The sequence below is a fragment of the Saccopteryx bilineata genome, chromosome 11 (assembly GCF_036850765.1).
Source record: "Saccopteryx bilineata isolate mSacBil1 chromosome 11, mSacBil1_pri_phased_curated, whole genome shotgun sequence".
NCBI classification, from domain to species: Eukaryota; Metazoa; Chordata; class Mammalia; order Chiroptera; family Emballonuridae; genus Saccopteryx; species Saccopteryx bilineata.
The window spans coordinates 32,331,732-32,345,080 of NC_089500.1; the positions used below are offsets into that span (position 1 = coordinate 32,331,732).

Genomic DNA, 13,349 nt, shown 5'->3' on the forward strand with positions numbered 1-13,349 from the left:
AGAAATGGGTCGCTTGCTCTCACCCTGCCTGAAGTGGAACCTCCAGCATCTGTCAATGAATGTCTTCCGTGTGCTGACCACCCAGTGAGCTCCAGGGTCTTGTGCTAAAGGACTGCCACTGTCTCATCTCACCTGGTACAACTGCTGGGCCTGGGGCTCAGAGCCAGAGCTGGTCCATGGTGAGGTCCCCAGGCGACCAGCTCCTGCATCCAGTTGACAGCTCTGTAGGGAAACAGCTCTTCAGCTCCTACTTACAGCTGTGCCTGAGAACCAGGAGAACTAGGTGCCTAGGGGATAGGTTGGGCAGACAGGCGAACAGCTCCAATTTTCTACTTCAAACCCCTCTGCCTTGGTGAAGCTCACTGACCCTTGTTCCATACTCAGGATGATGTGTCCCCTAGCAATGGGCTCCATTTGTGAGAATCTCCTTAAGATCCTCACACAAGAATGAATGTCACGTGAGACATTCATTCATGTGTTCATTCATTTACTCCCTTGGTGAAAGTTCAGCGAGTGCCTCTCAGAGTTAGACTGTATGGTCGAGGAAGAAGGCAGGCAGGTTTGGGGATGGGGTTTGAAAGGCTCTAAGCCAGTCTAAGAGACTGGATTTTGAAGAATTTTAAGCAAGAAGAGGTTTGGGCAGAGCTGTCTAATGGCCAGGACCAGGCTGAAAGGGGTGGAAGTGGGGACACGGAAACCAGCTACCACTCTGGCACCTGTCCAGACTTGAATCATGATGATGAAAATAGGCTTTGTCAGGGGCGTCCACTCAGGGTTCACTGGGCAGCGGCTCCCTGACAGGAACATGGTAGGTGCTGGGGTGGCGACAGTCGTACGGCAGCTCCTGGGCCTGAGAAGCACTCAGGCCGTGAAGGAGATGGGTCTGCAGTCAGGCCACCCCTCCACACTGCAGAGCGCTGGAGAAGGGGCCTTTCGGCAAAGGTTAAGGCTGCAGGGGTGAGAACCGCCCCCACCTAGGACTCCAGAGGGTCCTGGAAGAGAAGGTAGGGGAGGAAAGCAGCATTCATGTGCAAGGCCTGGAGCTGCAGAAGGCTCAGAAAATTCCAGAAGCAGGAACTCCAATGAGGCTAAAGCATGAACAGTGGTTGTGCAAGGATAAGGAGTGGACGGGGAGTCAGACTGCAGTGCAGGAAGATCTGGGCACCATCAGGACAGTGGCTGCATCAGTGCTGTGTCTGCCACTGTGGCAGCACTGAGGGCACGGTGTGGGCAGGCGGCAGGCAGTGCTGCCCATCAGAGGCCGGGCAGGAGTCCTGGTGAGGAGCAAGGAGGGCTGACCAGAGGCCAGGACGGTGCTGAAGGCTCTGGGTGACACTGAGCTGTCAGATTGGGGGACTGGGTGGATGCAGGGAGATGGTGGCCCAGGCACAGGCAGACAAGGTGAAGTGCAGTTCAGAATGTCTAGGTGGAGATTCAGGCCCAGGGTTCAGGAAGGACAGTGTCCTGGGTTGGAGAGACAACTCATGGGAGGGGTCATCCCAGGAGCTCTGGGGTGTTCAGGAATAGGGCAGAGCCCTGGGGATAGTGACAATTAAGGGGCACCTGCCCGTGCCACTGATGGGTGAGAGCCAAAGGAAAGTGCCTTCGCAGGAGCTAAGGCTGAAGGACTCAGCCAGGCACTGAACTTGTTGGTTAGGTCATATGCGGGGTTATCTCAGTGAGGACGGGAGGGGGCTCCATTATAATGGCCAAGTCTTAAATGGGGAGGGAAAGTAGAGGTTTTCCCACTGGCTTAAACCCCAGACCTCATGATCATGGAGGTAACTATAGGCTGCAATTATAATGGATCAAATTTCCTACCAAGTACTTGGGATGGGAGGTGGGTGTTCAAAGGAGGCGGGCCCTGGCCGGTTGGCTCAGCGGTAGAGCGTCGGCCTAGCGTGCGGAGGACCCGGGTTCGATTCCCGGCCAGGGCACATAGGAGAAGCGCCCATTTGCTTCTCCACCCCTCCGCCGCGCCTTCCTCTCTGTCTCTCTCTTCCCCTCCCGCAGCCAAGGCTCCATTGGAGCAAAGATGGCCGGGCGCTGGGGATGGCTCTGTGGCCTCTGCCCCAGGCGCTAGAGTGGCTCTGGTCACAACATGGCGACACCCAGGAGGGTCGCAACATGGCGACGCCCAGGATGGGCAGAGCATCGCCCCCTGGTGGGCGTGCCGGGTGGATCCCGGTCGGGCGCATGCGGGAGTCTGTCTGACTGTCTCTCCCTGTTTCCAGCTTCAGAAAAATGCAAAAAAAAAAAAAAAAAAGGAGGCGGAATTTGGCTTGGATAATGAACTTAATTAGTACTTCCTTGCTAGAGTGAAATGCCTACCTCCCTAACAACAAGAACCTGCTGACCTAGATATTCTGGTACCTGAGAAATCAGAAGACGGCCTGCACAGCAGGAAGTAGTTAGAGAGACAGCAATAGAGCATGTGTCTCTCCAAAACCTGTCAGAGTACAAGCTCTGGTAGCAACTTCTTGAGAGCAGTGGGAAGACAAACTAGAAACCCCAGGGAACTCCTTCCCCTAGAATGGCAGACCTTTTCTGTGAATAGAAGCTAAAAGGGCAGCTCAGAATCATGACATGGTTGGAAACAAGGCTCCATTATATCTAAACCCATAATGTTCAAAACAAAACCCCACCAGAACTAGGCAGACCACAGGAGAGTGGGTGGACCCAGAGCAGGGACCTCCCAAGGCTGTTTTTTGGGGGGATGGGCATCTCCCTGTGTTCATTCAGGGGAAGGTCCACTGGGCAAGCCACCCCTCTCTTGGTCCCTTCTGTGTTGACTCCTTCCTCCTGCTCTTTGCCTCCTGCCCCTTTATCCTACCAAGATAGGGAACACATCAGACAATTCTATTTACTGAATGGTGGGTTACATTGGAGAATGCTTCCTCCACCAGGCAGCCGTCTATGTTGTCAAACTTATCCTTGAATTCACCAAATATTTGACAACACATTTAGATGCTGGGGAACACATTTAGATGCTGGGGCAAACAGGACAAATCTGATGCCCAGATGCTCAGGCTTCAGTGGGCTTGTCAAGAGAGCTTCCATGGGCTGCCCACCAATTTTGCTTTGGAACGCCCTGTATGGAGCAGCCACATGGTCCTAATGGGACCAACCCTGCCCCCAGCTCCAGAACAGTCATCTCATGGCTCTTGGTACATCAGATGGGCACTCGATATGTGGTTTTCTCCTGCCAGCTATGCTTCGTCCAGGATGGTCAGGCCAGAGTAAAGCTAGGGACTTTAATGTTTAAAGTGCAGTATTCTCTTTGATATGAGCAAGGAAACCTCTCACCTTGGGAACTGCTTTCACCCACGAAGGAGGGCAGCTTTAAATGAACACTGACACACAGAGAGGACAGAGCTGAGGGAGTCAGAGAAGGGAAATAGTGCGCCTTACTTAAACTGTACCTGAGCTTTGTCTTACCACTGGGGTCTCTTCAGTTATGTGCGACTGTAACTCCCATTATTATTCCGAGACAAACTTTCTTATCACAAAAAGCATCTAACTGACACAGCCTAAGACACACATAAATAAAAGATAGGAATGACAAGTGCCATTAAAGAAAATAAGAATAAAATATGAAATTCAGAGAAAGGAAAGAATACTTGAAAAAGGGGTTAATAAAGGCCCTATGGAGGCAACATAGGTTGAGCTTTAATTTTAAAGAGTAACAGTTACCAATTACTGGTATCTTATATATATCCAGACCCTGGGCTAGTGTTTTTCATGCATCAACTCATTTAATCCTCAAAACAACACTACGAGATGGTTATGTTTTATAAAATGAGACTAGCCAGAAAAAGCACCTTAATTCTTAGCTGAACACATGACTACCTACAATTAAGATTTCATTTCCCGGTTTCTCTTGAGATATCCACAAGACTACTTTTGGCCATGGAGAAAAAGCAGAACGGTGTGGATAAAGGTAACGTTTACCCTCAGCTATGGCCAGTGTGAGCCAGGATTCCAATGCACTTCTGATTACTTAAGTCCAGGTTCCGAACCTCACCTCAAATGCCTTGAGAAATATATAAAATTTGTACAAAAGTGGGTAGAAGGCCTTGTATATCTCTTACAGACGACCCAGGATTTTCTATGACGGTTAGAATCTCTTATTTAAACAGAGAGATTCTGCCCTTTTACTTCATTCCTGAAGGTGCAATCTCCAGGTCCCACATTCTCCCTCTGGAACCAGTAATCAACTCTGCTTCCCAGAGGCTATTGGGAAGACAGTGATTTGCTTCCTTGCTGTCCAATGCAAGTATGTACTTGGAACAGCAGCCCAATTACCTCTTCTGTGTCCAGGAAAGTTCTGTAGGTCAGAACACCCAGCGCGTGGCATCAATCTGGACTTTGTGCTGTGCCGGTCAGTGAAATGAGATATCAGGGCAATGGAGAAGAGAAGGTTGGAGATTCTGAAATATTCCTCAGCTGCTCGGGAGCAAAGTTCTAAGACTGCCTTTTGGCTTTAGATGTTACGAATTGCTACAATATGGTTCAAAGGATGTTCCTTCAGCAGATTATGACCTGTGTATATAATATTACACTGTACTTGTATAAATTACAACGCAGGCCGCCCAAGGGTACAACAAGTCCTCTGAATGCTTACTCAACTGAATTACCCAGGTGATTACTGAGGAAGATGCTTCAGGACAACTTGGGAAAACTGTCTATCCACAAACTCAACTAACAAAACAATAACCAACCATGAACTCAAGACTCTCCAAGACCAGGCCCGCTTTCAGGGAAACTTTGAGGGTTGAGTTCTCTGCTGGAAAAAGCTCTAAAGGACCAAGTCCACCGAACCTGCTCTGGAATCCAGCATACACGGGATCTGAAGAATCTGTGTGCCAATGGGGTTCGAGACTCAGCTCCTTCAGCTGACAGCAAGGGAACAGTGGTTCAGGGTGCCCTGGCTTCCGAGGTTGGGAAGCTCAGGTGCTCACTGCCTTGGTGCATGCATGCATGCACACACACATGCTTGAAAAGAAGTTTATACAAACCCAATCGTCTAGAACTGCAAATATGGATGGCCACTAGCCACACGTGGCTACTGAGCACTTGAACTGTAGCTAGTCAGAACTGAGATGGGCTCTAAGTGTAAGATGCATTTTATATTGTACAAAATGTAATCAATAATCTTTTATACTGATACGTTGAAATAATACTGTTTTGGATATACTGGGTTAAAACAAGTGTGTCGTGACCCTGGCCGGTTGGCTCAGTGGTAGAGCGTCAGCCTGGTGTGCAGGAGTCCCGGGTTCGATTCCTGGCCAGGGCACACAGGAGAAGCGCCCATCTGCTTCTCCACCCCTCCCCCTCTCCTTCCTCTCTGTCTCTCTCTTCCCCTCCCGCAGCCGAGGCTCCACGGGAGCAAGGATGGCCCGGGCGCTGGGGATGGCTCCTTGGCCTCTGCCCCCCCAGCCGCTAGAGTGGCTCTGGTCGTGGCAGAGTGACGCCCTGGAGGGGCAGAGCATCGCCCCTGGTGGGTGTGTTGGGTGGATCCCAGTCGGGCGCATGCGGGAGTCTGTCTGTCTCTCCCCGTTTCTAGCTTCAGAAAAATACAAAAAAACACACACACAAAAAAACAAGTGTGTCGTTAAAATATTTTACCTAATTTTTTTTTACTTTTATTATGCAACTACTAGGAATTTTTTAATTACATATGTAGCTCACATTATATTTTTACTGTACTAAGAAATACTGGATAATGCTTGTCTAGAAACCTCCATTTGGACAAACTATCGCTTAACTCTTTTGGAAGCAAGATGTCACATTAGATAATGGCATAAACTCCCACCAAGAAATCTAAATGGCATAAACTCCTCACCTATAATCTTTTAGCATATTTATTATATACAATATTCACTTAATTGACAATTTGCCAGATGACTGCAATTTCCAAGAGGGCAGGGCAAACCTCCACTCTCACACTAGTCTTTATAGTACCTCTCACACCCCCTCTTAACTTCTCTCCTCCCAGCTCCTCCCAACTCCCAATTCCTGTGCCACCTCCCAGCTCTCAGCTGGCACACCCAACATTCTGCTTCCAGCACCTGCCCTCTGCTCCCACGACTCATTCTCCCGGGGAACATCCTTTACTCTCAAGACTCACTTATGACTTCACATAAAGTAACTCAGAGCTTGACTTTTGAGCCCTTACATCTATCAAATTAAATGTTCGGATTTTCTCCTTTAAGTCAAATTTGAAACTGCAGTTCAAATTCCCAACCGCCTGCCAAACTCCCAGAATGGGTGGTGTGTGCTGAGAAGTAGGGGTCAAGACCCCACTTTGTGTGGTCTACTTATAAAAACTGTTGACATAAAAATCAAGTCATCTGGCTTTTATCTTTTTTTATTTTCTATGCTCTCCCTCTGAAGAAGGTAATAAATAGTAAAATGTCCCAAAGAGGGGCATATGAAAAGACAAGACCCAACATAATACACACAACGAGGCAAGTTTGGTCATGGAGAAAGAACAGGGGTTCTTATCTGGAATGCATGGATCAGGTCTGAATCCCTGAAAGTCTGGGCCAGGTTTTGAGAGTGTTGGCATATAAAACAATTTTAAAGCTTTCATCAGATTTCAAAGGGTCTGTGACCCAAACTAATACTACTATAGGACTTAAAGATGAAACTCAATGAAATCATGAAGTAAAGACAGGTCCACTATTTACATGACAAATACTTTAAGACCCCACTGACTATATGTTAGTAGTTAGTAAGTCTGTTACAGAGCACCTCGGTTCACTCTGTGTATTTTCACAGTATGATCTTCACCACAACTTGCAAAATGTAACCACTCAGCGCCTTCTGCTTCCTGCTGTTCAGTTTCTCCATCACAATTCTTCCAGCATAATTTTCTGATAGCAAGTGTATGGCTTTGGCTAAAACAAAGATAGAGAAAGCATGAAATGAATGTATGCCATGACTACAAAATATTTTACTGGGTGATTACCTACACATTAATTTAACTCTAGCATACTCTTACTATTAATATTGTCGACCTAAATGGAAGTCAAACTGTACATCAAAATATAGAGGTTTTAAAATACCATCACTAATATTTTAGCAATTTTATGAAAACACTTTTGCTTTAAAGCTGTCAATCTCTAATTTACTGCCTCAAGATATCACCAAAAAGAGCAAGAAAAAGACTGAATTTCCATCAATTTTTGTTTTAATGGTCAGTGGAATTCATGACACTATTAAAATCGGCCTTTCAGCCTGACCAGGCAGTGGCGCAGTGGATACAGCGTCAGACTGGGACACGGATGACCCAGGTTCGAGACCCCGAGGTCGCCAACTTGAGCGCAGGTTCATCTGGTTTGAGCAAGGCTCACCAGCTTGAGCCCAAGGTTGCTGGCTTGAGCTAGGGGTCACTCGGTCTGCTGTAGCAACCTGGTCACTGCACATGTGGGAGGGCAGTCAATGAACAACTAGGGTGCTGCAACGAAGGGCTGATGCTTCTCGTCTCTCTCCCTTCCTGTCTGTCCCTCTGTCACAAAAAAATAAAAAATAATAAAATCAGCCTTTCAGATAACTTTACTAAATATGTTTCTTTGAGAATTCCAACTTAGCAACATACTCTAGATTTTATTCTTTTGACATCCCTATGACGTGGGTGGACTCTTACACTCTTTCTGCTGGGTAAGGACAAACAGTGAAAGGTTTAATAAACTGTTCAATGAAAGAATCTTGGTCTCCAATGTGACGTTCAACTGCATGACCTTGAGCAAGATGCTCATATCAGTGCACATTCCCACCACATAACACACCTGCAATACTCCCAAACACAGATTATTCATAAATTTTGATGAAAACATCCTCTGTAAATTTAACCTTCCAATTAGACCTCCAAGCAAAAAGGGAATGAAGTGAAAATCTTAGATTTTAAACACAGCACACATATTTTCAAGAGCTGAGAGTCCCTTTGTCCAGATGCACTCTCAGGTTCTGAGGTAGCATTAAAGCAGAATCGTAAGTATGCAACACATTTTAAATCAGCACAGCAGAACCTATGCACACAAATGACTGTGAGCCCTGCAAGGGGCGGAGAGCTCCTGTGCACCCGCTTCCCTAGCTCCTCCCACAGGAGTGCTTTGTGTTGTCATGGTGCGCAGGCTGTGACCTGAGTACTGCCAATGCCAGCTCATCTTTGTGTGAGGATGAATTCGATTACTGAAAACAGTTGTCATTTGGAGATAAGCTTTAAAAAAAGGCCTGACCAGGCGGTGGCGCAGTGGATAGAGCGTTGGACTGGGATGCAGAGGACCCAGGTTCGAGACCCCGAGGTCACCAGCTTGGGTGCGAGCTCACCTGGCTTGAGCAAAAGCCCACCAGCTTGAACCCAAGGTCGCTGGGTCCAACAAGGGGTTACTCGGTCTGCTGAAGGCCCGCAGTCAAGGCACATATGAGAAAGCAATTAATGAACAACTAAGGTGTCGCAGCGCGCAATGAAAAACTAATGATTGATGCTTCTCATCTCTCTCTGTTTCTGTCTGTCCCTGTCTATCCCTCTCTCTGACTCACTCTCTGTCTATGTAATAAATAAATAAATAAATAAATAAATAAATAAATAAATAAATAAAATAAAATAAAATAAAATAAAAAGAGTAAAATGGGTAAAAAAAAATAATAGATTAAAAAATGATCCCTGCTGTCTCGGCAGGTGGAGGTGGGGAGGACACTGTAAAGAGCAGGTACTCTAAGCCAGCTCGTGTGGCAAAGGCCCGTTTCCAGGGCCTGCAGCTCAAATTACTATGCTTGATCAAAGCCAGTCACAGGACCTTGAGGAGCACTTGACAGTTTGCTCCATTGCAGGACCTGAGCTGAAGTGTTCAAACACCACCAAAACACAATCAATGGTATTTCAAAAAATCACCAACATTTTGAATCAATATTTATCAAATTCTAAAACACATCATTATGAAAATCACCTTTATCAAATGTGTTATATCTATAGACAATATTATGCAAACAAGTAATTTGGTCAAGCAAGCTTTCAAAACCAAGCGCAACAGAGTTATAATATGAGATTATAACAAAGAACACAGGTACCACTCAGTGGTAAGCACAATAAAATGTGTCCTTCTCCATGCAAATGTGGCATCAAATTTGCTGCTAAAGATTTCAGATTTCTAAGTCTAATGGAAACAAAAATAGGAAGAAAATACCTTTGACTTGTGTCTACACAGTGGGCCCAATCATTGACTTCTGGAACTTGATCAGTCTTTTTCCAGGTGTACAAACAAATCTTTCCACACTCTAATCCTACCGCAACAATGTAGCTGTTTTGAAGGGAGGGAGGAAGGCCGTTATTAATTTAGCATGCATTTCTGTTATCCCCATCATCCCTATAAAGGAGTTCTTCACAGGGTTCCCAACTGCCGCTTGCTTACAAAGCCCTCTGTTTAAAACTACCAGCCCAGAATAAGGTACACTGCTGGACTGTGCCCTCAAGGAGCCTCTTCTCCACCAAGGGTGCCCAGTTACACCTCTGTCTTCCACTGGCAAAGCCCAAGAACCAGTTTCCCTGGCTGGCTGCAGGGGCCCTCGTTCTGCTGAAGACACTAATTACACTGAAAGCACCCCAGTCCTGAATTTGGTGAAGTAGGAACCTCTGAGCCACACTCCCAACCTCCCTTTTACCACTTTGAATATCATCAAGTTCTATCAATTTAAAAAAGTCTTATGAGCAATATAAGCATTATGAAAAAAAACGGCAGCTTGAAAGCTAAGAGAACCCATGAAAGAAAGTATGAAAAAGCTATATATTGAGAAACCAAGTGGTCTTCTTAGAGAAAACATACAAGGAAGTCCCACACGGAGACTTACCGCTGGGAAGGGTTAAGCACTGGGCAGATGCTAACTGCGGTCACAGGCCCACCCACGTCCAGAACAGAGGAGCAGGGGCCAATGCTGTGCTCGACGGAGTCATCACTGGAGTTGCACTCACCCCAAACTACCACCTAGCACAGACAGATCAAACTCTGTAAAGCTTTGCAAGGTTTCTAGCAATGCATTAGAGGGCTTCAATGGCATAGATAAAGCAAAAATATTTTCTCTGGCAATCAAAAAATCCAGCATTTACATTTTTGTTCCAGGACTTAAGAGCACTTTAAGCTCTTAAGTCACAGAGAAACGACAGTGTAGCAGACACACAAGTCTCTAAGACCTCGACTACATAACTGCACCATCCAAAGACAGACTGTGCCTGCCAGGGGGTCCCTGGCATGCACTTTACACTCAGGAAACCAGTTCCGATCCAGTAAGCTACAACTGATCATGTCCTCACAGAGGGGCTCATGCAGCTACCCAAGAAGTTACCACAAGATGTATGGGGACCAATTAAGTCCCAGGCTTTTTCTCTACACTACCCACTGCTCAAGGCATCAATCAGCCCAGCTGTCAAGAGGCCCTACCCTTGAGGATACTCCACATAAGACATGAGGCTTCCCTGGAAACTCATGCCTCAGGGGTGAGACTGGTCACAAAAAATGGAGAGGGAAGTGAAGTGGATAATAACTGCAAAATGCCGGACCAAAGCAGGATTCCAAGCGGAAGGCCCTGCTCTAGCAAGTGGAAGAGCTTTTCAGAGCATGCGCAGCGGATGACGCCTTGTCTGTTCCAGCCCCGATGTATCCCTGAGAGCCACAGCTGGGCCACCTACTGCTGGGCCACCCACTGCTGGGCGTGGCTGCGAAGGGCAGAAGCAGTCCTGCTTCCTGGGCAGGGGCAGTGTGTAAGCAAACAGAATTAAACCGGCAAGTGAATGGAAGTAAAAGGCTGAGGAAAAGTGTTTTAGGGACATATATTTCAGTGGCTGAGTGACAACATGCCCATGCTGGCCCCCCACTTCAATAGTTTGTACCATGACTAGGACTGGAAGGGGCAAGAGGGGGAAAGGAAGCGCTAAACTGCCTTGCCACCCCTGGTCTGCAGGAACTGCGGAGAGAGGAAATAAAAAGCACAAAAACAGGAAAGACCAGGAGCCAGGTGAGTATTTCCCAGAGAATAGGGTCAGGTCAAGAACCTACTGCTAGCTCACTGACTCTGGTTTTTGGAAAGCTTGGATCTCACACACACACCCACTCTCACCACTGAATGAAAAGGTAATATTCATTATAGAAAAGAATTTCATTCACTAAAGTATAAAAAAGAAAAGTAGAAACTGTTTTCCTCCTTATGCCCCCTTGCCCTGCTCCTGCTTCTAACTTTCTTAGTCTTAATCCACTTCATTTACTACTTTTCTCCCACTGGGGCCATCAGATACAGGTCATATGTCTGAAAGGTCTTGTTTTATCTGAGAATCCAGAGAAATGTACTTAGAGTGTTTAACAAGAAAATACATTTTATGCATACATATGAAACACATATTAAAGTCAGGATTATGTGGTTTCTATCCAAACATACCTGTGATAATATTTTACATTTAAAAAAATATCAAGTTAAAGAAATATCACCTTTTTGTCTCGACTTCCAGTGAAGAAAAACCTGCTATCAGGACTCCAATCACAAGACCAAATAATTCTACTGTGCACAGCAGTGACTTTGTTGGTGAAGGCAAAGAGACTGAAAATTGGGTCTGAAAGAAACACATACACACAAAGCAGAGAAAGCTGTTTTCTTTCGCTTGTTAAAAAGCTATGTCTAAGTGCCACATACATCAGGTAATTTAGTATTCAATTTACATATGCTGACTTTTGCAAGAGACCAAGGCTAGGCCACTAACCCCTTACCAGAGGCTATGGGAATACTGTTATTTTTCTAGTAGGGAATAATTTTATATTGACTAGTCACTCACTAGTAACTAATGACAAACATCTTCCAGGCACTTAGCCAAAGGTTCAATCTCTGCCTATAGAAGATGCCTGATGCAATTTAAATTTAACCTTCCTTGGGAAGTAGCTAAATTTGTGTATTAAGCTATGGAAAAAGATTAATGCACCCTTAAATGTTGTTTAAAAAAAACCCCAAACGTAATCTTTTCCCTTGTAATATTTAAATATAAGATAACTTCTAGCCCTTACATGGACTAATCCTAAAGTACACAACTGCTTATGAGGAGGGAAGAGGAAGATAGCTATTAATCCATAATTCATAAAGATACAGATCAATGGATATGTTACTAGTATTTTAACTTTTTTAAAAGTAAAGGCTGCATGTTAGGAAATAACTAGTTAGTTGAAAGAGAAATTAAGTCTGCTCTAACACAAACTGCCCAATGTGTGACATAGTTCCTGGTATCTCTAAGACAAGAAGCCAAGGGACTAGAAACAGCACAGGCTCAAACAGCATCCAGGCTACAGCAATGGAAAAATTAAAAAGCAGGAATAAACAACACAGAGATACTTTAAACACTGTGGATTTTACCCAAAAAAACTGGGCGAACAGGAATGACCACTGCTGAAAAAACACAAAGCTTTTTTCCCTCTATTTTTTTCAATTTATGCCAGGCTCAGTGTAAAATGTAGGTAAATATGTTAACATCTTGCCTGGGGTCATGTTATTCACAGATGGATACCTAAAACACCCTTCCAACTATCAAAGTGACAGGAGTGGGTAGGAAAAGTGTAAAGATAATGGTCTTTTGAATTTAATTGTATCTTCATTATTCCCGTTCCATAAATGCCTAGCCTGGAATATGCCATCCATTTGGTTTTATGGGGGCATTCTATAACCATCTGCTAAATCTCAATTTCCTACATATAGATTTTTCTATTTAACTGAGACATCTGAACATATGCCAACCTGACTATATAATCACAAGGAAGTCAACTCAAAGACCACCTGCATTTAAATCTTACAAGTAAGGTTGAGTCTTCCTCAATTATAAGAGTGTTTTTCTTTACCCAACAAATGTTCAAGGTAGACAAAACGGATGTAACTGCCTTACTAATAATCTTCCCAATCAGAAACTGTTCTTACCTAACTCAGGTGAGATTGTGTCCTGCCTCTTCCACAGTGACCAGGTCCGATCTCTGGAAACAGCTAGTAAGAACTTGTCATTAGGTGAGAAGGCCATCTGTGTGACAGTCAAACTGTGAAAAACTAAGTTCTGCACCTGTTTCCAAGATGCAGTATTCCAAAGAATGATGGCAGCATGCTCTTTCCTAGCTGCCTACAGGAGAGGAGACAATAGTTTAAAGACACTTCTAGGCAAGGTGTAGTAACAGGGATCAGATTTACTATGTGAAAAAACGAAAACTCCAGACACAGTACATGAAGATGATGGCATTCCAAAGCTGAGACAGCTGGAAACAAAGAGCACTGATGCTTGAGAGAGAAAATGAACCAGAGTAGGGGAAAAAAGAGCATTATCAAACTCTATG

The 13,349-nt window shown here is 45.2% G+C and overlaps 1 protein-coding gene across 1 annotated transcript in view; it reads right to left on the bottom strand.

The window, feature by feature from the left end:
• Positions 1-5,622: 5,622 nt before the first annotated feature.
• ELP2 (elongator acetyltransferase complex subunit 2) overlaps positions 5,623-13,349 on the bottom strand; it is a 40,373-nt gene continuing 32,646 nt past the window's right edge. Inside the window, exons 18-22 of the mRNA XM_066247526.1 lie at positions 12,946-13,138; positions 11,481-11,602; positions 9,853-9,986; positions 9,192-9,305; positions 5,623-6,902 (exon numbers count right to left, since the gene is read on the bottom strand). Of these exons, the coding sequence (XP_066103623.1) occupies positions 6,746-6,902; positions 9,192-9,305; positions 9,853-9,986; positions 11,481-11,602; positions 12,946-13,138 (720 nt within the window). The 3' untranslated portion in view covers positions 5,623-6,745. The remainder of the gene's footprint in view (positions 6,903-9,191; positions 9,306-9,852; positions 9,987-11,480; positions 11,603-12,945; positions 13,139-13,349) is intronic.